At 47.2% G+C, this 25,284-nt stretch overlaps 1 protein-coding gene across 4 annotated transcripts; it reads left to right on the plus strand.

Moving 5' to 3' along the window:
- Positions 1-506: 506 nt before the first annotated feature.
- On the plus strand, positions 507-24,498 carry LOC125637882 (membrane-spanning 4-domains subfamily A member 15). Of its 4 annotated transcripts, XM_075129244.1 has the most exons (9): positions 507-921; positions 1,029-1,136; positions 1,757-1,830; positions 4,305-4,587; positions 5,905-6,021; positions 7,971-8,027; positions 20,041-20,166; positions 21,091-21,204; positions 24,086-24,498. In XM_075129244.1, exons 4-9 carry the CDS (start codon positions 4,318-4,320, stop codon positions 24,197-24,199), a joined length of 798 nt encoding a protein of 265 aa, XP_074985345.1. In that variant the 5' UTR covers positions 507-921; positions 1,029-1,136; positions 1,757-1,830; positions 4,305-4,317; the 3' UTR covers positions 24,200-24,498. The 4 variants fall into 4 exon arrangements, with proteins under 4 accessions (XP_074985345.1, XP_074985344.1, XP_074985346.1 ...); XM_075129243.1 differs by lacking the exons at positions 1,029-1,136; positions 1,757-1,830; XM_048852932.2 differs by lacking the exons at positions 507-921; positions 1,029-1,136 and having other exon boundaries at positions 1,159-1,830.
- The last annotated feature ends 786 nt before the right edge of the window (positions 24,499-25,284 follow it).

Here is a 25,284-nt window from a genome sequence, read left to right on the forward strand (position 1 = left end):
AGTCTCTCTTCATTAATTCCAAGCCCTTAAATTCTTCTCTTCCTCATTATTCACTGGCTACCTTTGAGCTAAGCATTGGGGAAGGCTGTGTGGCATCTGTCACTGATCTGTTAGGTATAAACATTGCTTGTGATAACTATCTGGTTGTGATAGGCTGGGCCATTCTCTGAGGTCACACGCAGGCAGTCTAAGTCTCTTCCTTGCTTGGGATCTTTACTTCAGCCTTTCTGGGTTCTGTGTGAGTCTTCTGATTATGGGGATGTGCAGTGTCTGAGTTTTCTTATACAGCTCTGGTTTGTATATGATGATCCAGCACAGTTGGACTCTGGGTCAGGGTTTACCTTCAACACCTACCCCATGTTGGGGACACTGGGGCATGGCCACTATGTAACTCGAGGGGATGGAAGACCACAAGTGTCGATGAAGCCCCCTTGCACTAGACCCAAGTGTCCTTGGCCTCCCCCCCCGACCTGGAGGCACTCGCAGCCGCTATGCTGAGGATCTGCAACAATATGTTGCAGAGTCAGACTGCCTGAAACTAAACAAGGCCAAACAGGGCAGATATGGAAGAACAATGCTGAATAAAGCAGCTTTATGTATGGTTTAACAAATGATACAGAGAACAAGGGAACTAGCTGGTAACTGGATTGGCTGGCTATATGGATACTTAGGGCAGCTTGCTATTGGATAAGTATGCTGAAGAAAGGGTGTATAAAAGCCTGTGTAACTTCCTGCTCTGTGTGCAGGATTTGAGATTCTATTCTCCCTGTGCCTTTTTTGCAGCTGCAAATAAACTTTTCTGCTTCTCCACCCCGTTGTGATTATTGGATGACACACACCGGGTAACGAACCCCTGCTGTTGTTTTGCCTCTTGGTACTGGGTGCCGGCAACACCATGGAGATCAGCTTGTCCTACATCTGGTAAGTTCTTGTGGGCAGCAGAGGCTTGTCAGGTGTTTTCCTCTCAGCTGCTCTGTAGCAAGAGCCAGCTGGCATTTAAGACCACAGAACCTCACAATCTCTCTTAGGGGTAAATGCCGAATAAGAAGTTCCTAAATGTTTAAGATGCTTAGTTGCTGTCCTGGGGATGCTACAGAAGGAGAGAGAGAGAGCGCCTTGGAGATGAAAACCACTCGGTAAGTCCCGAAAGCATTTATTAGAGCTGTTTGGAAAATGGGCTTTTTTCCCATAGAAAATTTCATTAAAACAAAAATGTCATTTACATCAAAATTTTCAGTGGGAAATTCCTAGTTTTCTTCAAAAAACTGAAAAAATTTCAGTTTTATGGACATAAATGTTTTTTCAGGCTGTTCAGCTTTCCTCTGAAACATCAACCAATTTTGGGGAAAGCTGGAGCTTCCTCGTAACATTTTTGTTTAGTCAAAAACCAGATTTTCCTGATGAAAAGTTTTGATCAGAAAATGTCCAGCCAGCCCTCATTACTTTTGTGGCAGTTCCCTCTAGACAAAGAGGAAAAGGAAGGGTCTCATTTCATTCTGTAGTGCCCCTAGTGGCCAAAGGACAATGTTGGTGGGCTCCTACGGGGAGCCCCATGTGTTCTGAGCCAGAAGGGATGGTGATTGGGGTGGGGAAAAGGCATAAGAGGGACTCTGAGGGGGATGAAGAAAAAACATCCAAAGGGGAAGAGGACTTTGGAGTCCTGCAATAAAACAAGGCAGAGAGACAGGGAGGAGCTAAGCATAACAGGCAGGGCAGGATTCAAAGTCTGATGCTATTAAAATCCCTTTTGCATGAGCCTGTGAGAATTTCCCGATGACTCTGGGAGTTGCCCACAGCTGGAAGGAGGACAGTAGCTGCAGCGAAAACAGAGTAAGTTCATCAGCGCAAACATTCTTAGGGTGACGGTTAAAATTGGGTGTTGGGGGCCATACTGGGGGAGGCAGTGGGGACACCCTGACAAGGACCCTTGTAATTTATGCCTCTAGAGTTGAGGGGAAATAAGGTCAGAATTTAAAGAGCAGCAGATCCCATTACCTGACAAGCAGGGGAGAGAGGAGAGGAGGAGAAATTTGTGGCTCAAAGGCATATGCTCCTGTGACAGCAAGCGGCACCTCTCAGACCTCTAGAAAATGTTCATACAGAAGGATGGAGCAGTGACACAACTTGCTTGCATTCACCCAAAGCTTTTCATGCATCAGCTGCTCTCCACTACGTGGCGCTAGCCAGTGGGTAAAAGGGGCAAGGTTCAGAGATTGAGATGGTCTTGACACGGTCTGTGATGTCTCCTGTCTAATAACAGTTGGCTCTGGGGTGAGCACTTGGTGCTTCCAAAGGGAGGTGCCTCTGGCAAACGTGGTGTCAATCGGCCACCTTCCCACCCCCACAACCAGGGCTGGCTCTACAGTTTTTGCTGACCCCAGCAGTGAATAAAACTGCCACTGCAGACGGCAAAAGGGACAAACTGCCGTCGATTTGCCGCTGCGGCCGGCGGGACAGAGAAGCTGCCGCCGAATTGCCGCCGCGGCCGGCGGGACAGAGGGGCTGCCGCCGAATGGCTGCCACCACGGAAACACTGCAGCCCCTTTCTAACTGCCGCCCCAAGCACCTGCTTGGACCACTGGTGCCTGGAGCCAGCCCTGCCCACAACATCCCCCAGCCAAGGAACAAAGTACTCTGGCCTGGACCGTGAAAGGGAAACAGAAATTGGACAAAAGGGGGTTGCACAGGTTGGAGAGAATAGAATCTCTGGGAAGGAAGAGACAGTCCTGACTATTCCCATGGCCCTTTAGCCTTTCCTTCCTCCTTACTATCCACATAGGTTAGAATGGCATTTAGATTGAGAGCTTTCAGGGCCTGAAGGAATCATTATGGTCATCTAGTCTGATCTCCTCTGTAACAGAGGCCAAAGAACTTCCCCCCCAGGGATTTCAGCATCAAGCCTCTTAATTCCTGCTTGCACTAAACTGAATGTATGTAGCAATTCATACAGCAGCCAGCCACTACATCTTGTTATGCCTTTGTCTGCCAAATGAAAGAGCTCTCTCTCCTTAGAAATCATCTCCCCACTTATAGATCATGACCACAACCTGCTTTCCAGTGCTTGTTAACACTTAAAAAATATCTGGAGCCTCTTAACAAGCCAAACCTAGCAGCAGCTGGGAGCATTGTGAAGACTGGCCCCTTATGGGGTTAGTGCTGTACACTGCCATGCGGGTGCACCTGTAAATGTCTCGCAAACTAGGAAATACACATATAACCCTCTGGAGCCATATTTCTTTTGGAGTGTTGGGAGATTATTAATAAGCCTTTGTGCTGTTAACTAGAGCCGGTTCAAAATTTCATTTTTTTCCAGAGAAAAATTCAATTTTCAGTGGAAATCTGAATACCAAAATATTTTCATTTGGAAATGCTGAGTCACAGGAGTGGTCATTCCTTGCCTCATTGCCCCCCTTTTGCTCTGTAGCCCAGGAATCCTAGTCAGACATCTCCTATGGTGCACCATGGTCCTTCCTCCTGGTAATGGACACAGTGCATCATGGGAGTCCATGGCACATGATGGGGGATGTAGTCCAGCCAAGGAGCTCAGCCTGCAGAGGAGTATGGGGATATGCGGCAACTGAACTACATATCCCATGAGGCACCACAGCAGTATAGCTGAATTGTGATGTTTCCAGTTTAGAGCTTTCAGTTTTTTTATGCAAACATGAAGTTCTGTGCAAAGGAGATCCTTTCCACACACACAAATATCCACTTAATGGAAAACCCAATTTTCCAGCAAAAAACAGTTTTGATGGAAAATTTTTGGCCAGCTCTTTTGTAAATGCTTTCGGGTCTGATCCCATGCCTTTGAAGTTAACGGGAATGTTTCCTTCGCTTCAATGGGAGCAACACCAGAGCCTCTGTGCCAAAGAACCCGAGTTAATTTCACCCTCTATCAACCCTAGGATAATCAGTTACACCGCTCTGGAAAATTCCATCCCAAAAACTGAATGATCCAGAAAGTTAAAAGCACCTGGAAAAGGAGGGGTGGAATGGAGACACTTGAGCTCCTTGGCTGAGATTTTAAAAGCCAACGAGACTGTTTTGCCACACAAACCCCATTGAAATTAATGGGAGTTGTGTGGCTGAATCCTTGAGTCAGCTTTCGGAATCTCAACCCTTAGCTTTAAGGTGTTGCTCGTGCTCCAATTATAGCTCCAGGAGAAGGACAAAATCATGGCAGGGACTCAAAGGGGGTTGAGCAATAGGTAACGAAGATTCCTACTCAGCATGGCCCAGGGGCTAATTTTGGGACTAGTGTTATTACATATGGCTTCATCTGGGCTAATCACTCTTTTCTGCAGCATCTTCGCCATCATGGCAGCACCAGGAAGCACGGCCAATGGGGTGCTTGTGTTCATGCCCCCAAACAGCGCTGGTGTCATCCACCAAGGCCAGGGGGGATCTAGTGCCATTTCCCAGACTCCTGGGATGGTGCAATGTGGGCCTCAGCAGTTCACAGTCATGAACCCTGGGAACCAACCTCTTGGGTCAACGTACCCCAGGTGTCCCGCTGAACAGATCGCACAGCTAAGAAACGTAGGGATGATGGAGATATTCCTCAAAGCACAGCCCAAGACCCTAGGGGTAAGTGTGATCTTTGCTCCCAGTCCATGAGGATGAGTCATTTCAATACCGAAGGGCCTGAACAGTGGCTGAAGGCCTGAGCATGAGCAAACTCCAGATTCCACCCTTTTCTTTTTTACTTTAACCAACAGCTTTATGGGAAGGATGCCAAGAAGCTGGTACCATCAGGCCTCTTCCTGAGACTTCATTGCTTTGTAGGGGGTGGTGGATGGAAATACACCCAGAGTTCCAGGGGCACTGAATCCTCCTAGCTGCCCAAACAGGGAGAAATGAGGATTAATCAAGCAAAAGAGAAACAGGGGGAAAGGATTATAAACCAGCTATTTCTGGAACTAATGGAACAAAACAGCCCCATCTTGGGGAGGTGGGGATGGCTATTAAACTGGTGTAAATCAATGTAGCTTCATTGTGCTAATTCACTCCGGCCGAGGATCTGGTCTGAGAAGAAGCAGTTCAAACCCAGAGTCCCACTCCTAGTTACTGCAGTGCAGAGCTGATTCCATTCACCCTTGCGCTGCTAGTGAAAACAACCAACCTGCAACTTCTATTCATCAGTCTACATGGATAAGGCAATGATTGGTTGTTTATTTACAATTATGTAAATAAATAAGCAAATCCATTAATAGATTTGAAGTCCAAAAGGGACCCCTGACCTCCTGTATATCACAGCCCAGAGAACCTTCCTGCTGAGGGGACCATTGGGGGGAAGAGGGGAGCGTGGGGAGGTTGACATTTTTCAATGGGAAATGTAGTTTCCACAAAAATCAAAGATTTCCATTGGAAAAATCAAAACAAAATATTTTGGTTTTGGGTTGGGTCTTCCCAAATCAAACTACCTCAATTTGTCAAACTGAACTGTTTCCTCTCAAGTCAGTTTGACATTAAACTGCACCCACGTGAGCTGCTACGATGCCTCAAGGAAGTTGAGGTGATTCTTCCCAATAGGACTGGCTCCCTATTCCAAACTACGCCTTCCCAGCTGCACTGCGGTCGTCTCTTTTACTGAACCATCATGGTATGCCATGAGAGTCCCATGATTCTGCATGTGAGATGTAGTCCATGTAGGAAGTCTAGCCCATAGAAGAGAATGGGACCCCAACTACAACTCCTAAAGGGCAACGGTTTGACAAACTGAAATGAAATGTTTAACATTTTCCAAACTGAAAATTTTCAGATTTCAGATTAAAACAACAGTCTAAAGATCAGAATTTCTCACAGGATGGAGCTCTAATCAGCTCTGTTCAGGACAGGGTGCTCTGCTCATCCCCAAGATGGGGGGGAATTGGCTCCTCTTACTTCCCCATTCTCTTCCCACAGGCCATCCAGATCTTGATTGGGCTGATACACATCGGCTTTGGAGGTGTCTCTACAATTTTCATTAAATACATTGCTGTCTCTGGCATCGTGGGGTACCCGTTCTGCGAAGGAATTTTTGTGAGTAGAATAATTTAATGCTTTTATGAAATGATGGCATGACCACATGGATAAATAATAATTGTATATTATTAAAGCTCTAAATGGACACAAATCAGTCATCAGGAATTGTAACATACAAAAGCCAGTAGGAGAACACTTCAATCTCCTTGGACATTCTATAACAGATTTAAAAGTAGCCATACTTCAACAAAAAAAACTTCAAAAACAGACTTCAAAGAGAAACTGCAGAGCTTCAATTCATTTGCAAATTTAACACCATTAATTTGGGCTTGAACAGGGACTGGGAGTGGCTGGCTCACAAAAAAAGCTATTTTCCCTCTCTTGGTGTTGACACCTCTTCATCAATTATTGGGAGTGGACCACATCCACCCTGATCGAATTGGCCCTGTCAGCACTGGTTCTCCACTTGTAAGGTAACTCCCTTCTCTACATGTGTCAGTATATTTATGCCTGCATCTGTAATTTTCACTCCATACATCTGAAGAAGTGGGTTTTTTTACCCACGAAAGCTTATGCTCAAATAAATCTGTTAGTCTTTAAGGTGCCACCAGACTCCTCAATCTGCATTAATCTGTATCATGCAGTGCCCCGGAATAGGCTTCTAAAAACCTTCCCCATGTGCCACCTTAGTCCCCCAGTAAAACCCACCTACATGTGCTTGAAAGACAGGAGCCTTCCACCAACTACCACTCTCACAATCCCTGCTATCTTACCTTGTCCTGGCTTCTCGTTTTGAAAATCTGCTCACCCTCTTCACCAAAACTGTCTTGTTGGGCTGGTGTTAAGGGCCAAGATGCTGTGAAGTCCCTGCCTTAGCCCCTCTCCAGGGCCGACGTTGGCACTCAGACACCTGTGAAGTCACTGGCTCAGCACTTCTGCCTACTGGGCTGTTGTCAAGGCCCAAGCCTTTGTGAGGTCACTGTCTGAGCATCTCTAGCTTACTAGGCTGAGGTCAAGGCTCAGGTCTCTGTCCCTTTGCAATTCCCCTGGCTGAACTGGGCCTTGTTAGGGTTTTATCTACCCTGAATCGGGGGTGGAGGCGAGGAACATTGCCTGATGAGCAAAAAGGGCATATCTTCTGTCACCTTCCAACCAAGGGACTATTCAACTCTTAAGTGAAATTGGTAACTGCTTCACCACAGACAGCAGAGTATGGAGGTGACAGCAGGAGGCACTGCAGGTCTGGATTGAGGCATGTTAGCACAACTGGGAGGCTGCAGAGGACAGGTAAGGTGACCAGTTTTTCAAAAGGCAAAAGTAGGACACATGCAGAAGCCCCACGCTCCGTGTGGCCCTGCCCCCTGGACCTCCTCTTCCCCCAAAGCCCCACCCCTCAGCCAGGCTGGAAGCCAGAGCCAAGCCATGTGGTAAGAGTGGCCCAGGGAGCCCAGGACACTGTGGGGAGCCCCAGATCCTCCATCTGCCCTGAGCAGGGGGCTGGGGGACCTGAGAGCAGCCCCCAGCCTGTGTCCCCACTACAGGTCAGTCTTGAAATGTAGAGGTACTCCAATCCCATGGTGATGGGAGTATTATACAACTTCCATAGGTGGAGACATAGGCAGAGGATGGCACAGCTGCATTGGATGGAAGGTGGGGTGAGGAACCTGGTGACTTCCTGAGCTCTTCTCAGGACCATCCAGTCATTGCTCTATTTATGGGGAGAAGAGCAAGCTCAGTTGTCAAAAAGGAGCAAGAACTCAGAAGGAGGAGAGAATCTGGGGGGAAAGATTATGGTATGGGTGTCACCTTAACTGATTAGATTGAAGTGAACCTGGATGGCAGCATTATTAGATGGAAAGTGCTCTCTAAGCACGAGGTATAATTATTATGACTGCCCCTGCTGAGAGAAGTGTCATTCTTTCCCTTTGCTTCCATCACATAGAGCCTGTCTCAGAGGAGAGATCTTTCTTGTAAGTGTGAATGATGGTTTTCTCTTTCCCGGGCAGTTCATCATTTCTGGATCCCTCTCGGTTGTAGCTGAGAATCGTGGCAACATCTGTCTGGTGAGTTTCTAGAGAATGTTCCCATCCCTTTCCTAACTGGAGGGGGCGGATGATTCTCAGAGTTTAGCTCTGCTTCACCCAGGGCACTATCCAGGAAGAGTGGCTGATGGGAAAGAGCAGAGTGCTTGATCAAGAACATGGAGAAGGAATGTTGGAGAGGGAGAAGGTGGGGGAGGTAATATCATTTACAGGACCAATTTTTGTTGGAACTTGTATTGGAGAGGAAGACAGAAGAGACAGGGTGGTGAAGCACTGGAATGGGTTACCTAGGGAGGTCGTGGAATCTCCTTCCTTAGAGATTTTTAAGGTCAGACTTGACAAAGCCCTGGCTGGGATGATTTAGTTGGGGTTGGTCCTGCTTTGAGTAGGGGGTTGGACTAGATGACCTCTTGAGGTCCCTTCCAACCCTGATATTCTATGATTCTATGACAAATAGGGAGCTGGAAGAGAAATGGGGATACTTTAAACGGCTCCCTGCTGTCTGCCTGCTGTATCTGTAGCAGCAGCTTGTGGCTCAACAACCACCTTCAATTTTTCTACTGACACATAAACCTCAATTAAGAGCCCAATAGAAAGGAGTCCAATAGAAAGAAAAGCTGCAAACTTTTCAGCCAGGCTACCAGGGAGCAAAAGAAAGACAAAGTGTCCAGGGAGGCTGAAAAAGAATTAGAAGAATTAGTTAGAAGAATTAAAGTAACCAGAAATATATTCAAAATAGTGAAAAGAAGCGGACTTCCAGCTAGGCCCCTACTGAGCAAAGCACTAAGGGTATGTCTACACTACGAAATTAGGTCGAATTTATAGACATCGATTTTTATAGAAGCGATTTTATACAGTTGATTGTGTGTGTCCACACTAAGCACATTAAGTCAACGGAGTGCGTCCACAGGACCATGGCTAGCGTCGACTTCCGGAGCATTGCACTGTAGGTAGCTATCCCACAGTTCCCATAGTCTCTGCCACCCATTGGAATTCTGGGTTAAGCTCCCAATGCCTGATGGGGCAAAAACATTGTCGTGGGTGGTTTTGGCTACATGTCGTCAGTTGCCCCTCCCTCCGTGAAAGCAACGGCAGACAATCATTTCGCGCCTTTTTTTCCGTGCGGACACCATGCTGCTTTCAGCAGATGATGCAGTAGGACTGCAAACCATCATCATCCACCGCTTCTGCTGCACCTCTGCTCTCCTGCAGACGCCATACCATGGCAAGCGTGCAGCCCGGTCAGCTTAGCTCACCAACACTGCCACTGTTGTGTTCTGGTGCTGCTGGCAGCAGACGGTGCAGTAGACCTGCTAACCATCATCATCCACCTCTTCTGCTGCAACTCTGCTCTGCTGCTATTATCTCAATAGCTAATTTCTCCATGTTGTCTGTCATGGGCTCCCGGGTACGTGTGTTCTTCCTTGGGAAACGTGCGTGGTGCTAACCGTCGTTCTCCACCACTTCTGCTGCAACTCTGCTCTCCTGGTCTCATGAATCCACCTCGCAGGTCCTCTCGTCATTCTCTATAAATATCTATTCTCGTGGCATCCGTCGTCAGCCATCGCTTCCGCTGCAACTCTGCTCTCCTGCAGACGCCATACCACGGCAAGCATGGAGCCCGCTCAGATCTCTGCGGCAGTTATGAGCATTGTAAACACCTTATGCATTATCCTGCAGTATATGCAGAACCAGAACCTGCAAAAGCAGGCGAGGAGGTGACGGCAGCGTGGTGACGAGAGTGATGAGGACATGGACACAGACTTCTCTCAAAGTACGAGCCCCAGCAATTTGGACATCCTGGTGGCAATGGGGCAGGCTCATGAAACGAGGACAGACTGGTGGGACGGCATAGTTTTGCAGGTCTGGGATGATTCCCAGTGGCTGCGAAACTTTTGCATGCATAAGGGCACTTTCATGGAACTTTGTGACTTGCTTTCCCCTGCCCTGAAGTGCAAGAATATCAAGGTGAGAGCATCCCTCACAGTTCACAAGCAAGTGGCAATAGCACTATGGAAGCTTGCAACGCCAGACAGCTACCGATCTGTCGGGAATCAATTTGGAGTGGGCAAATCTACTGTGGGGGCTGCTGTGATCCAAGTAGCCAACGCAATCACTGAGCTGCTGCTATCAAGGGTAGTGACTCTGGGAAATGTGCAGGTCATAGTGGATGGCTTTGCTGCAATGGGATTCCCTAAATGTGGTGGGGCAATACACGGAACGCATATCGCTATCTTGGGACCGGAACACCTTGGCAGACAGAACGCAAGAGGTACTTTTCGATGGTGCTGCAAGCACTGGTGGATCACAAGGGACTTTTCACCGACATCAACGTGGGATGGCCGGGAAACGTACATGATGCTCACATCTTCAGGAACTCTGGTCTGTTTCAACAGCTGCAGGAAGGGACTTACTTCCCAGACCAGAAAATAACCGTTGTGGATGTTAAAATGCCTGTAGTTAACCTTGGGGACCCAGCCTACCCCTTAATGCCATGGCTCATGAAGCCATACATAGGCAGCCTGGACAGTAGTAAGGAGAAGTTCAACTATGGGCTGAGCAAGTGCAGAACAGTGGTAGAATGTACATTTGGACCTTTAAAAGTGCACTGGTGCAGTTTACTGACGCGGTTAGACCTCAGCAAAACCAATATTCCCATTGTTATTACTGCTTGCTGTGTGCTCCACAATATCTGTGAGAGTAAGGGGGAGATGTTTATGGCGGGTGGGAGGTTGAGGCAAATCGCCTGGCCGCTGATTATGCGCAGCCAGACATCGGGGCGGTTAGAAGAGCACAGAAGGGCATGCTGCACATCAGAGAAGCTTTGAAAGCCAGTTTCATGACGGGCCAGGCTATGGTGTGACAGTTCTGTTTGTTTCTCCTTGATGAAAACCCGCCCCCTTGGTTCACTCTACTCCCCTGTAAGCCAACTGACCTCCCCCCCTTCGATCACCACTTGCAGAGGCAATAAAGTCATTGTTGTTTCAAAATCATGCATTCTTTATTAATTTGTCACACAAATAGGGGGATAACTGCCAAGGTAGCCCGGGAGGGGTGGGGGAGGAGGGAAGCACCGCGTGGAGTGGGGGAGGAGGGGAGGAGGAAAGGACAAACCCACACTGCACTTCAAAACTTATTGAATGCCAGCCTTCTGTTGCTTGGGCAGTCCTCTGGGGTGGAGTGGTTGGGTACCCAGAGGTCCCCCCCCGACCCCCCGCATTCTTGGGCATCTGGGTGAGGAGGCTATGGAACTTGGGAAGGAGGGCAGGCAGTTACATAGGGGCTACAGCGGCAGGCTGTGCTCCTGCTGCCTTTCTTGCAGCTCAACCATACACCAGAGCATATCAGTTTGATCCTCCAGTAGCCTCAGCATTGCATCCTGCCTCCTCTCATCACGCTGCGGCCACCTCTCCTCTTGCTCATCCCGCCTGTCCTCATGTTCATTTCCTGCTTTCCTGGACTCTGCCATTGTTTGCCTCCACACATTCTGCTGAGCTCTTTCAGTGCAGGGGGACTGCATGAGCTCAGAGAACATTTCATCACAAGTGCGTTTTCTTCGCCTTCTTATCTGCATTAGCCTCTGCAATGGAGATGATAGGGGGAGTGTTGAAACATTTGCAGCTTTGGGAGGAAAAAAAAGGGAGAGTAGTATTTAAAAAGACACATTTTAGAGAACAATGCGTAGACTCTTTCACAGTGAACCAAGCTGTTAACATAACATAGCACATGTGCTTGCCTCTTGTATTGAGGGCCTGCCGGTTTGGTGTGAGAGATCACAAACGCAGGGCCGGGCAACAGAATTCGGCTTGCAGCAGCCATGATAAGCCACAGTCTTTTGGCTTCTTCAACCTTCATAATATGTGGGAATGGTTTCAAACAGCAGCACCCTCATTTCCCATAGCAAGCACCCGTTGGGTTGGCCATTTAAAATGGGTTGGCCATTTAAAAGGAGGGGCTGCGGTTTTCGGGTTAATGTGCAGCACAAACCCAACTAAACCCCCACACACACCCAATTCTCTGGGATGATCATTTCACCCCTCCTCCCACCACGTGGCTAACAGCAGGGGTGACTTCTTTTCAGCCACAGGCAAACAGCTCAGCAGGAATGGCCACCTCTGAATGTCCCCTTAATAAAATTCCCCTATTTCAACCAGGTGTCCATGAATGATATCACTCTCCTGAGGATAACACAGAGAGATAAAGAACAGATGTTGTTTGAATGCCAGCAAATACCGGGACCATGCTTTGTTATGCAATGATTCTAGACTATGTGCTATAGGCCTGGTGTGGTAAAGTGTCCTACCATGGAGGATGGAATAAGGCTTCCCTCCCCAGAAACCTTTTGCAAAGCCTTTGGAGTACCTCCAGGAGAGCTTCAGGGAGATGTCCCTGGAGGATTTCTGCTCCATCCCCAGACACATAAACAGACTTTCCCAGTAGCTGTACTGGCCGCATCCCAAGTCTTCAGGGCAAATTAATCATTAAATACGCTTGCTTTTAAACCATGTATTATATTTATAAAGGTACACTCACCAGAGGTGCCTTCTCCGGCTTCATGCTCCGTGAGCCCAGGTTGGGAGGGTATTGGCTCCAGGGTGATAAACAGTTCCTGGCTATCGGAGAGAATGGTTTCATCTTCCGCCTCCTCATCATCTTCCTCCTCCCCAAAATCCTCATCCCTGTTGCATGAGACTCCCCCATGGCAGGAGTCCACATACAAGGGTAGGGTAGTGGTAGGGACACCCCTAGAATTGCATGCAGCTCATCATAGAAGCAGCATGTCTGGGGGTCTGACCCGGAGCAGCCGTTTGCCTCTTTGGTTTTTTGGTAGGCTTGCCTCAGCTCCTTAAGTTTCACACGGCACTGCTGCGGGTCCCTGTTATAGTCCCTGTCCTTCATGCCCTGGGAGATTTTTTCAAATATTTTGGCATTTTGTGTTTTGGAACGGAGTTCTGATAGCACGGATTCCTCTCCTCATACAGCTATCAGCTCTAGTACCTCCTGTTCGGTCCATGCTGGAGCTCTTTTGCGATTCTTGGACTGCATGATGAGCTCGCCACGCTGGCCAAACAGGAAATGAAAATCAGAAGTTCGCAGTGCTTTTCCTGTCTACCTGGCTAGTGCATCTGAGTTGAAAGTGCTGTCTAGAGTGGTTGCAATGGAGCACTCTGGGATAGCTCCCGGAGGCCAATACCGTTGAATTGGGTCCACACTACCCCAAATTCGACCCAGAGAGGTCGATTTTAGTGCTACTCCCCTCGCCGGAGAGGAGTACAGAAATCGATTTTAAGAGCCCTTTAAGTCGACAAAAATGGTTTTGTTGTGTGGACAGGTGCAGGGTTAAATCGATCTAACGCTGCTAAATTTGACCTAAACTCATAGTGTAGACCAGGGCTAAGTATCTGTGAGACTTAAGGATGTACTAAAAATTAAGTATGTTTTTAAGTGCTTTCCTGAATTGAGACCTAAAGGCAGATCAAAAAATAGGGGAATGAATGAAAAATGAAAAATGTAGAAATTTTTTCACACACACACCCCCCAAAAAATCATGATTTCAATGACATTTTGAAAATTTCAACCAGCTCTGCCTCTTACCTTTTACCTGCTATTTTCTTTTCTCTGCATAGTAGGAACAGTTTTTTTCTAAGTAGAAAGACACATTGCATAATTCACCCTATGAACCGTACTCTGATAACAATGAGCCATTCCTAGGAATATATTAGCTAGCTATTGGTAGGCTTCAGAGGTGACTAAGGGCTGCAGTAGCCAACTGCTATGGTTTATTGCTGTGGTCATGAGACGTGAACGTCCAAAGTGTCATAGGCTTGGTTTGTATGAAGCCTGAAAATTCAGGCAGTTCCTTGAACTCCCAAAATTACATAAACCGTGAAATCTCATTTTTAATTGAATTTATTGCTTATAAGAAGACCTACGACAGAAAAATCAAACTCACTGTTTACCCTGGAACATACACAGCATGTGTAAGTGACTGTTAAACCAGCCACAGGGCTTAGAACTTGGGAACCTTCAGCAACTTGGGAACCTTCAGCAACTTGGGAACCTTAGAAGGAAAAGTCTCTACTACTTGAGCAAGCAGATGGGGAGCCTTAAATGGATGCAGCAGCAGCCTTAAAACCCTTCTGTGGCTCAGCTACTAGAGGCAGACAAGAACTCCACCCTTTCCTAGCATGACTTGCCTATGGACAGTGCAACATTAGCCCCAAACCACCTCACCAGTGCGCCTCACCCCAGGTCTGCTGGGACCACCTCCAAGAGTGAGTGTATAGATCAGCATTCCAGCCCAGTCAGGTCTTGGCCTGTTTTTTGCATGTAGTACCCTGTTCACCTGGTTACCTCTTCTATGGGTTTTGAGGCACAGGCCTGGGTTCTTCTGGAACCTCCTCCAGCTCAGCAAGATGTAACTTCCTTATTTCCTTCCCATATGTATTTATTTGGCAGTGCTCCCACCGCCATCACTCTTTCCAGGGCAGCTTGGAAGAGAAATTCTAACCACAAAGTAACCTCAACTTACTTGCCAGATAGTTGGAGACTCCCAAGAAATAACATAAACATATAAAATATATTCAAGACAGGCATCTTCTTCGTGCAGGAGTCAGGCTGCTTCTGGTGCTAGTATTTCGCCTCCCCACCAAAGGGTGCAGGGCTCAAGGTGCAGATTATAATAACTCTACTAAATTCCAAACTTCAATCTCCCACCCAAGCACTCAGACACTCTCACAGCAGGCAGGCAGCCCTGAGCTAGCAGCCAGAGCCGCGGTGCCATGCGGTGGCTGATTGTACCTGGGGAGCTGAAGGGCTGTCGGGGGTGGGGAGAGTTTTCCCAACAAAACTCCATAAACTGGGAGTCACCTTGAAGAGGGAAAGGGCCTAGCTGAGGGATTTTGCTTCCAGGTGCCCAGAGGCCAGTTCTCAGGGGGAACCCTGCATGAAGGAATGGACTCACCACCTCCCCACACAGCCAGTCCTGCCCTTTCTGTGGCTGGCTCCAGACCCCTCCAAAATGGCTTCCCCCCTCCCACTGTGCTCCCAGGGGCAGGCATCACACTTCTTATTGGTCAGGCTAGCTCTTCTTCCCAGGCTATCACTTGTCAATCATTTGACTCTGCCCTTTCCCTCCTTTCTCTCAGACACTGCCCCTCCTCCAAGCAGCCTACTTGCCATCCACCCCCTGTCACTGTCTCCTCTCTCCATTGGTTCCCCGGCAGACCCTGAGTCTGCCCATGGTTTGCCTCCCTCCCAGGGACAGTGCCTCTCCCTGAGCAACCAGCGTACAGAGCTCCGGGAACCTGGCTGAGCTCCTTGGGGGTGACACACAGCCAACAATGGAGCCAGTTACTCCAACTGAGACTTCCAGCCACCTTCCGGTCAGCCATGAGATATCAGACAGGAGTCATGTGTTGTCACCAGCTGGTCACTGAGAGATGCAAAGCCCCAAATCCAGTTCCCAGTGCCCCAAGAAGAATCGGGCTTTTTCATCATGAAAGTTCTAGTCTTTCCTGGGGGGGGTAGGAAGGTTGTCTTTATTGGCTGAAGAGAAAATGCCAGTAGAACAGCTTGGCCATTCTCTATGGGTGCCATTCTCAGTCCTAGCTGCCATAACATAAGACCATAAGAACGGTCATATTGGCCCATCTAGCCCAGTATCCTGTCTGCTGACAGTGGCCAGTGCGAGATCCTCACAGGAAATGAACAGAACAGGGCAATTATTAGGTGAAGCATCCCCTGTTCTCCAGTCCCAACATCGGGGGAGCGAGGCTTAGTGTAAGAGGGCTGTTGGTCCCTTATTGAAACTGTGGGAGGGAGAGGTGGGGGGAAGGAGAAGGACTGAAGCGGGTTCTTATATTGGTCTATTAAATTTGTATTAAATTTTTTCAAAATATATATATAGAAAAAACAAACTGTATTTAAATTACTTATACTATATTAACCATTTGCTACCTAACCTTAGCTATACGTGAAACATTTAATTATGTATATAATATGAATGGTTAAAATATGAGTCAATTATTTCTATTACACAATTTACAGACAAAATTTGTTTGTAAAAATCCAACTAGCTACAGCAAAAATATTAAGTTATCCTAAAGAATAGAAGCAAAGTTCAGAGGAGGGGAATAGAGTTGGGGAGGGAAGGAAGAGGTTAGAGAGAAGGGGAAAGCAGGAGTGCGGGCATTCATTAAATAGGGGATTATTCAGATATTTCCAGGAAAGCATCCCATATCTCTGAGACTTGTTCTTGGGTATGTCTGTTACAGAACACAAGTCCTTTCCATGGTGGCCATGCTTATGATATCTATGTTCCAGTCTTCAATTGTTGGTCACTTTTTGGATTGACATGCTTTTAGCAATTACTAGTGCTCTGCTTAGCCAATGTTTTTCAGATTTATTCAGCTTCCAACCAACATCCATTAGGTTTAAAATTACATTTTTAGCTTGTAACACAATTTTATCTGACAGGAAAAAAGTAACTCTGCAATTAAGTTCTTCCAAAAACATGAGTATAGACGTATTCCCAGAACATATAGGTGAGCTGGTTCTTATGTGGGACTTCAATCACCCTGACATCTGCTGGGAGAGCAATACAGCAGTTCACAGACAATCCAGGAAGTTTTTGGAGAGTGTTGGGTACAACTTCCTGGTGCAACTACTGGAGGAACCAACCAGGGGCCATTCTCATCTTGACCTGCTGCTTACAAACAGGGAAGAATTGGTTGGGGAAGTAGACGTGGGTGGCAACCTGGGCAGCAGTGACCATGAGATAGTCGAGTTCAGGATCCTCACAAAAGGAAGAAAGGAGAGTAGCAAAACATGGACACTGGACTTCAGAAAAGCAGACTTTGACTCCCTTAAGGAACTGATGGGCAGGATCCCCTGGGAGGCTAATATGAGGGGGCAAGGAGTCCAGGAAAGCTGGCTGTATTTTAAAGAAGCCTTATTGGGGACACAGGAACAAACCATCCCGATGTGCAGAAAGAATAACAAATATGGCAGGCAACCAGCTTGGCTTAACAGTGAAATCTTCGGTGATCTTAAACACAAAAAGGAAGCTTACAAGAAGTGGAAACTTGGACAGATGACTAGGGAGGAGTATAAAGATACTGGTCAATCATGCAAGGGGTGTAATCATAGAATCATAGAATATCAGGATTGGAAGGGACCTCAGGAAGTCATCTAGTCCAACCCCCTGTTCAAAGCAGGACCAATCCCCAACTTAATCATCCGAGCCAGGGCTTTGTCAGGCCTGACCTTAAAAACCTCAAAGGAAGGCGATTCTACCACCTCCCTAGGTAATGCATTCAAGTGCTTCACCACCCTCCTAGTGAAAAAGTTTTTTCTAATATCCAACCTAAACCTCCCCCACTGCAACTTGAGACAATTACTCCTTGTTCTGTCATCTGCTACCACTGAGAACAGTCTAGATCCATCCTCTTTGGAACCCCTTTCAGGTACTTGAAAGCAGCTATCAAATCCCCCCTCATTCTTCTCTTCTGCAGACTAGACAATCCCAGTTCCTCAGCCTCTCCTCATATGTCATGTGCGCCAGTCCCCTAATCATTTTTGTTGCCCTCCGCTGGATGCTTTCCAATTTTTCCACATCCTTCTTGTAGTGTGGGGCCCAAAACTGGACACAGGGTGCAGTCCACGCCATCCTCCAGATCATTAATGAAGATATTGAACAAAACTGGCCCCAGGACCAATCCTTGGGGCACTCCACTTGATACCTGCTGCCAACTAGACATGGAGCCATTGATCCCTATCCGTTGAGCCCGACTATCTAGCCAGCTTTCTATCCACCTTATAGTCCATTCATCAAGCCCATACTTCTTTAACTTGCTGGAAAGAATACTGTGGGAGACCATATCAAAAGCTTTGCTAAAGTCAAGGAACAACACATCCACCGCTTTCCCCTCATCCACAGAGCCAGTTATCTCATCATAGAAGGCAATTAGATTAGTTAGGCATGACTTGGCCTTGGTGAATCCATGCTAGCTGTTCCTGATCACTTTCCTCTCCTCTAAGTGCTTCAGAATTGATTTCTTGAGGACCTGCTCCATGATTTTTCCAGGGATTGAGGTGAGGCTGACTGGCCTGTAGTAATCAGGAAGGCCAAAACACAACTGGAGTTGCAGCTAGAGAGGGATGTGAAGGATAACAAGAAGGGTTTCTATAGGTATGTTAGCAACCAGAAAAAGGTCAGGGAAAGTGTGGGACCCTTAATGAATGGAGGAAGCAACCTAGTGACAGATGATGTGGAAAAAGCTGAAGTACTCAATGCTTTTTTTGCCTCGGTCTTCACAGACAAGGTCAATTCCCACACTTCTGTCTTCGGCAACACAGTAAGGGGAGGAGGTGAGCAGCCCTCAGTGGTGAAAGAACAGATTAAGGACTATTTAGAAAAACTGGACATGTACAACTCCATGGGTCCAGATCTAATGCATCCAAGGGTCCTGAGGAAATTGGCTGATGTGATTGCAGAGCCATTGGCCATTATCTTTGAAAACTCATGGCAATCGGGGGAGGTCCCGGACGACTGGAAAAAGGAAAATATAGTGCCCATCTTTAAAAAAGGGAAGAAGGAGAACCCAGGGAACTACAGATTGGTCAGCCTCACCTCAGTCCCTGGAAAAATCATGGAGCAGGTCCTCAAGGAAATGATTTTGAAGCACTTAGAGGAGAGAAATGTGATCAGGAACAGTCAACATGGATTCACCAAGGGCAAGTCATGCCTGACCAACCTGATTGCCTTCTATGATGAGATAACTGGCTCTGTGGATATGGGGAAAGCAGTGGACATGATATATCTTGACTTTAGCAAAGCTTTTGTTATGGTCTCCCACAGTATTCTTGCCAGCAAGTTAAAAAAGTATGGATTGGATGAATGGACTATAAGGTGGATAGAAAGCTGGCTAGATTGTCAGGCTCAACAGGTAGTGATCAACGGATCAATGTCTAGTTGGCAGCCAGTATCAAGCTGAGTGCCCCAGGGGTCGGTCCTGGGGCTGGTTTTGTTCAACATCTTTATTAATGATCTGGTTGATTGGATGGATTGCACCCACAGCAAGTTCACAGGTGACACTAAACTGGGAAGAGAGGTAGATACACTGGAGGGTAGGGATAGGATACAGAGTGACCCAGACAAATTAGAGGATTGGGCCAAAAGAAATCTGATGAGGTTCAACAAGGACAATTGCAGAGTCCTGCACTTAGGAAGGAAGAATCCCATGCACTGCTACAGGCTGGGGACTGACTGGCTAAGCAGCAGTTCTGCAGAAAAGGACCTGGGGATTAAAGTGGATGAGAAGCTGGATATGAGTCAGCAGTGTGCCCTTGTTGCCAAGACAGCTAACAGAATATTGGGCTGCATTAGTAGGAGCATTGCCAGCAGATCGAGGGAAGTGATTATTCCCCTCTATTCAGCACTGGTGAGGCCACATCTGGAGCATTGCATCCAGTTTTGGGCCCCCCACTACAGAAAGGATGTGGACAAATTGGAGAGAGGGCACAAAGCGGAGGGCGACGAAAATGATCGGGGGGCTGGGGCACATGACTTACGAGGAAAGGCTGAGGGAACTGGGCCTGTTTAGTCTGCAGAAGAGAAGAGTGAGAGGGGATTTGATAGCTGCCTTCAACTGCCTGCAATGGGGGTTCCAAAGAGGATAGAGCTAGGCTGTTCTCAGTGGTGGCAGATGACAGAACAAGGAGCAGTAGTCTCAAATTGCAGTGGGAAAGGTCTAGGTTGGATGTTAGGAAATACTATTTCATAGGAGGGTGGTGAAGCACTGGAATGGGTTACCTAGAAAGATGGTGGAATCTCCATCCTTAAAGGTTTTTAAGGCCCATCTTGACAAAGCCCTGGTTGGGATGATTTAGTTGGGGCTGGTCCTGCTTAGAGCAGGGGGTTGGACTAGATGGCCTCCTGAGGTCTCTTCCAACCCTAAACTTTTATGATTCTATGATAACCAAACCTGTTTTCTGCCTACACACAACCTGACCCTCTGCACGTCTCTCTCAGGTGAAAAGCAGCCAGGGAATGAACAACACTAGTGCCATCTTCTCATCCATTGGGATAATTCTCTTCCTAACGGAGCTGATTTTGAATACGTCACATGACCACAAGGATGAGGAATATCGTTGGTTGGTAAGTGGCCAGATTCTGCCATAGAATTATAGAAGTATAAGGCTGGAAGGGACCTCAAGAGGTCATCCAGTCCATCACCCTCTGCTGAGGCTGTGTTATGTCTACCTGGACCATCCCTAACAGGTGTGTTTTTAAAATATCAGGTAGCTGGAATTGTCCTAAGTCCTTGACTCCACGGTAGAAACTGTCCATGTGTTCAGCTCCAGACCTTTGATCTGGGGAAAAATTGACGAAAGTTTGCTCTTAACGTGCTTGGTTCTGCTCTTGATAAAGCCAGTGTCAAAATTCCTGTCAAAGTCAAAAACCAGGCAAGGACCATGCTTTTGTTCTGTGTTTTCTGCAGCACCTAGCACAGTAGGGTCCTAGTCCATGACTGGGGTTTCCAGCCACTATCAACATACAAATTAATAATAATAATAACTCCTGTTGACTTCATCAGGAGCAGGATTGGACCCAAATACCTGTTTTACTTTGTTTAATCCCCACTTCACACAGATGGGGAAACTGAGGCACAGGGAGATGAAGCGACATGCCCAGCGTCACCCAACAGGCCCAGATTTTCTTAATCCTAATCCAGTGCTCTATGCACTAGACAACACTGCCTCCATGCTACAAAATCCTGGCTGGCCAACCCGGGGAGCGTCTCAGGGGCGTATATCCCTGTAGACCCAGGAGAAAACAGAATTCTATGATCTCCTGACAGTGGTGTGGCTCCATGCATCACAATAACCGGGGCTACTGAGTAGTTAGAAAGAGGAGGAGAATTCTGTGTGCCTGGGAGGAGGGAAGAACCAGAACCAGATTTCTACATCCCCCGAAGTGGGAAAAGAGGGATTTTTTATGCACCTCACAGCAGCCTTGTGCAATGTTACACCTCTAGCAGCCAAAATTAATTAGCATCCCCTGTGGTTTTATGCTCTCCAGAGTGCTGGAAAGGGGATCACGGGCATGCTGCTCTTGTTGTCCATCCTGGAGTTCTCCATTGCTGTCTCAACCTCATACTTTGCATCCCAAGCCATCCGCTATACCCCCAACACCGTGAGTCTTCCAGCTCTCAAACGGGATGTGAATCAGAGCATGTGTTGAAAGGAGGGGGAGATGTACACCTCTGCGAAGCGCCCTCCCTGATGGGAGGAGTGTCCCTGGGGAAGGGCCTGAATGTGTATGAGGGAGGCAGTGATGGGGGAAAGTGACAGGCCCTGATTTAGGGCTGGTTGACAAGTCTGTCAAATGGGGTTTTTTTAATGGGAAACTGGGGTTTTGACTACATGAGAATTTTAGCAGAAAGCACCTGCTTTCTCCAGAAAATGTTACTATTTTGCCAGAACACTGAATGCCTGAAAACCAATCTATTTAGATTCAAAGTGGTGCCAGGGTGCCTCATGGCAGTTGTAGTTCAGCTGCCATGTACGCACATTTTCCCTTCTGGGCCATGTTCTCTAGCTGGACTACATCTCCCATGATGCACCATGGGCAAGGGTGCTTGTGACACATAGCCTCATGGGAGATAGAGTCCTGCCAGTGACCGTGGCCCATAAAGGACAAAAGAAGTATAAGGCACCCAAACTACAACTCCAGTGAGGCACTATGGTTCCATGTTGAATCAACATATTTTGGTGGTTGATAGATTTTTGATGACATTTTTGGCAGGGAAAATAGCCCTATTTTCTGGCTCTTTTTACCTTGGTTCCTAACTGGGCTGCTGGCACCACGATCCAAGTTACTGAATCTTTTTTTAATGGGGGGGAAGTAATCCCAGTTTTCATTGCCACCACGTTGACCTTCATTGTCAGTGTTTTAATTTCTGTGGGGCTGCATTTCATCTTCCCAGGTGGGGATGAGGGGACCCAGGAAACTGTAACTGGGCCAGATTCTGAGCTGCAATCACACTCTTTTGTGCCACAGAAAGTAACTGGAGCTCTCCAGCAGAGAATTCCCTTGGCTTGGAATTCCCCGCTTGGCACAGGCAGCTCTTACTCCCTTGGTGGAGGCAATGTATTGAGGGCATAGAATCATAGAAAATTAGGGTTAGAAGGGACCTCAGGAGGTCATCTAGTCCAACCCCCTGCTCAAAGCAGGACCATCACCAACTAAATCATCCCAGCCCGGGCTCTGTTAAGCCGGGCCTTAAAAACCTCTAAGGATGGAGATTCCACCACCTCCCTAGGTAACCCATTCCAGCGCTTCACCATCCTCCTAGTGAAATAGTGTTTCCTAATATCCAACCTAGACCTCCCCCACTGCAACTTGAGACCATTGCTTCTTGATCTGTCATCTGCCACCACTGAGAATAGCTGAGTTCCATCCTCTTTGGAACCCCCCTTCAGGTAGTTGAAGGCTGCTATCAAATCCCCCCTCACTCTTCTCTTCTGCAGACTAAACAAGCCCAGTTCCCTCAGCCTCTCCTCGTAAGTCAGGAGCCTATGGCATGGCCAGAGTGCCTTGTGCTCCAGCAATACCTGACAGGTGGACAACTCCTTTGGGGTCATCACCAGCCTCATTGTTTTAGAGCAGCTGCTGGGGCTAGCACAGAACCAGCCATGGAATCATGATGCTGCAAACTCCCCGCCCAAAAGCTACAGCTTTGGACGTTCCCTCCAGCGACAATGTTTCTAGCCAGACAGGAAAATAAATGAATCCAGGCAACAAAAACTCCTTGTTTGGGGTCAACTCACTGCTGTGATGGTGGTGTAGAATCTGACCTTCTCAAAGGCTGGCTGCCTCCCAATCAGCAGGTCTCAGGTCCGTTCTCTGAGCACCTTTGCATAGTGAAGGGGGTAGCTGAGATGAGGTTGACCCCTTGTTGACCTGGGAGTAGGTCACACACTGATAGGCTAATGTTTTCTCAAACTGTGATGACAACTGTTAAGTATTTATGAAAAAAAACAGTTTTTGTCTAAATGTTCCATAGACATTTTTGATTTTTTTTCAGCAACAATTCAAATACCAGAATATTTTGACAAAATCAAAAGATTTCAATTTAGAAATGTTGCCATGGTGCCTAATGTGGTTTGTAATTTGAATGCCTCATGTTGCCATTCTCCTTTGTATGACAGTCTCCTTGGTCTGACTACAAGTCCCATGACGCAACATCGTCTGCCCTCTTGGTGGGGGGAGGTTGTTGCATCCTGGGAGACCCTGGCCATGGTGCATCATGGGAAATGTAGTCTAGCCTATGAGCCTGACCCATAGTGAAGAATGGGGACACTAGGCAACCAAACTACATTTCCCATGAAGCACTGCAGCAGCATCTTCAAATTGAAATCTTTTGGTTTTGGGGCATTCACTTTTTTTATGAAAAATTGAATTTTTCCAGGGAAACTGGATATTTTTTCATGAAACATTTTGTTTAGTTACACAGAAAAGTTTGGGGATTCTGTTTTTGTTTTTTGTTTTTTTTGTTGAAAAGCAGCTTTTTGACAGGAAATTTTCAAACAGCCCTAGCAAGGAACACAAAGGGACGCTCTGTAGCATAGTGAGACCTACCGTGTTAACTCTTTAAGTGCCTTACAGCAAACCTGCTGCAGTCAGGACCCAAAGGAAGTATAGATTCTGTATCCTCGAGTATTGCAAAAGACCATGGTCATGTTCTGTGACATCTGGGAGCCATGCACCTCCACAGGGAAAATCCTACAGATAGTGAATTGGGGGTTGATCGTGGAATTAGTGATGATGGCACAGATTCATCCCTGGGATAATGCCAGTCGATACAGGAGACTTATAAAAACTAGAGAGATGAGGAAGATGATGGTGGTAATGCTGAAAAATATGTTGATGGAAGGATGAGGAAGGTGGTGGTGATGAAGAATGTGAGGAAGATGATGGAGCAAGAATGAAGGGGTGAGGAAGGTGATGGTTGTGGGGGTGAGAATGAAGATAATGATGTTACTAGTGAGGGCTGATATCTTTTGTTTTGCAGGCCATTGCGTTCAGGCCATGTGCTGCCAATGAAAACGTTGGGGTTCCCTCCACACCAGTGCCCCCTCCACCACCTTACACCAATGAGGCTTATGACCCCAAAGAAGAGACCTAACAATGGGCCTCATAAGGAACTCCTATGAGAGATGGCTCCAGCAGCAGCTCCTCTGAGAAGTAAAACCCAACCCTGTCCTGCATGATAGATCTCATTTCATTTTCTGAGGGGAGTTCTAGTACCCAGCTCCATTGTTCGTCTCACAGGGAACTCATCCCACCTGCCACACCATTTGTAGTTCACGGTACACAGAATGAAATAAGGTGGTGACTCACCAGCACTGTTCAGCCCCCCAGAGGCTTTGGTCCTGAAAGTTTCCCTTGGCAACTTTGTCAATAAAGCTTCAAAATGGATCCTGAGTCAGTTTAAAGCACTTGTTCACAGATATGTGTCTGTGTGTGCATGTGGCATGCGTGTCTGTGTGTGCATGTAGTATATAGATGTGGCATATGCGTACCCACATGTAACTCTTACCACACACGTGTGGTGGAGCAGGGAGTCCCCTTTCACTAGTAGCATACATCACAAAACCGACTATTGCAACTAGCACTAATTTGTTTGTTGTGGGCCCCGAAAGTTTCACACACTTTCTTCCTTTGGAACGTGACTGAAGCATGAAGGGCTTGTCTTCACATACAGCATTAGAGCTGCATCGTTGTAGTGTTTTAGTGAAGATGCTCCTATGCCGATGGGAGAACTTCTCCTGTCAGCGTAGTTAATCCACCTCCCTGAGAAGCAGTTGCTGTGTCGATGGGAGGTGCTCTCCCATCAACACAGTGTTGTCTATCTGGGGGGATTAGGTCGATAAAACTACATCACTCAGAAGTTTGTGGATTTTTCACACCCTTGAGTGCCGTAGTTATACCGATATAGGTCTATAGTGTAGACCTGGCCTAAGGCCATTTAAGTTGACTTACGGAATGTCAATGATCATAAGCCACTTTAATTACATAGGTTCTGCACGTCCACACAATGCTCCTTGTGTTGGTGGAGTGTGTCCATAGTCATTGCTGTTGCATCAACAGAGAGTGTTGCATCATGGGTAGCTACCCCACTATGCAATTCACCACCCTCTGCCACTGGGACCTCTGGGAACAGATCACAGTGTTTCATGGAGGCATGCTCGCCATCCCATGATGTATTTC

This window comes from Caretta caretta, chromosome 6 (genome assembly GCF_965140235.1).
Source record: "Caretta caretta isolate rCarCar2 chromosome 6, rCarCar1.hap1, whole genome shotgun sequence".
NCBI classification, from domain to species: Eukaryota; Metazoa; Chordata; order Testudines; family Cheloniidae; genus Caretta; species Caretta caretta.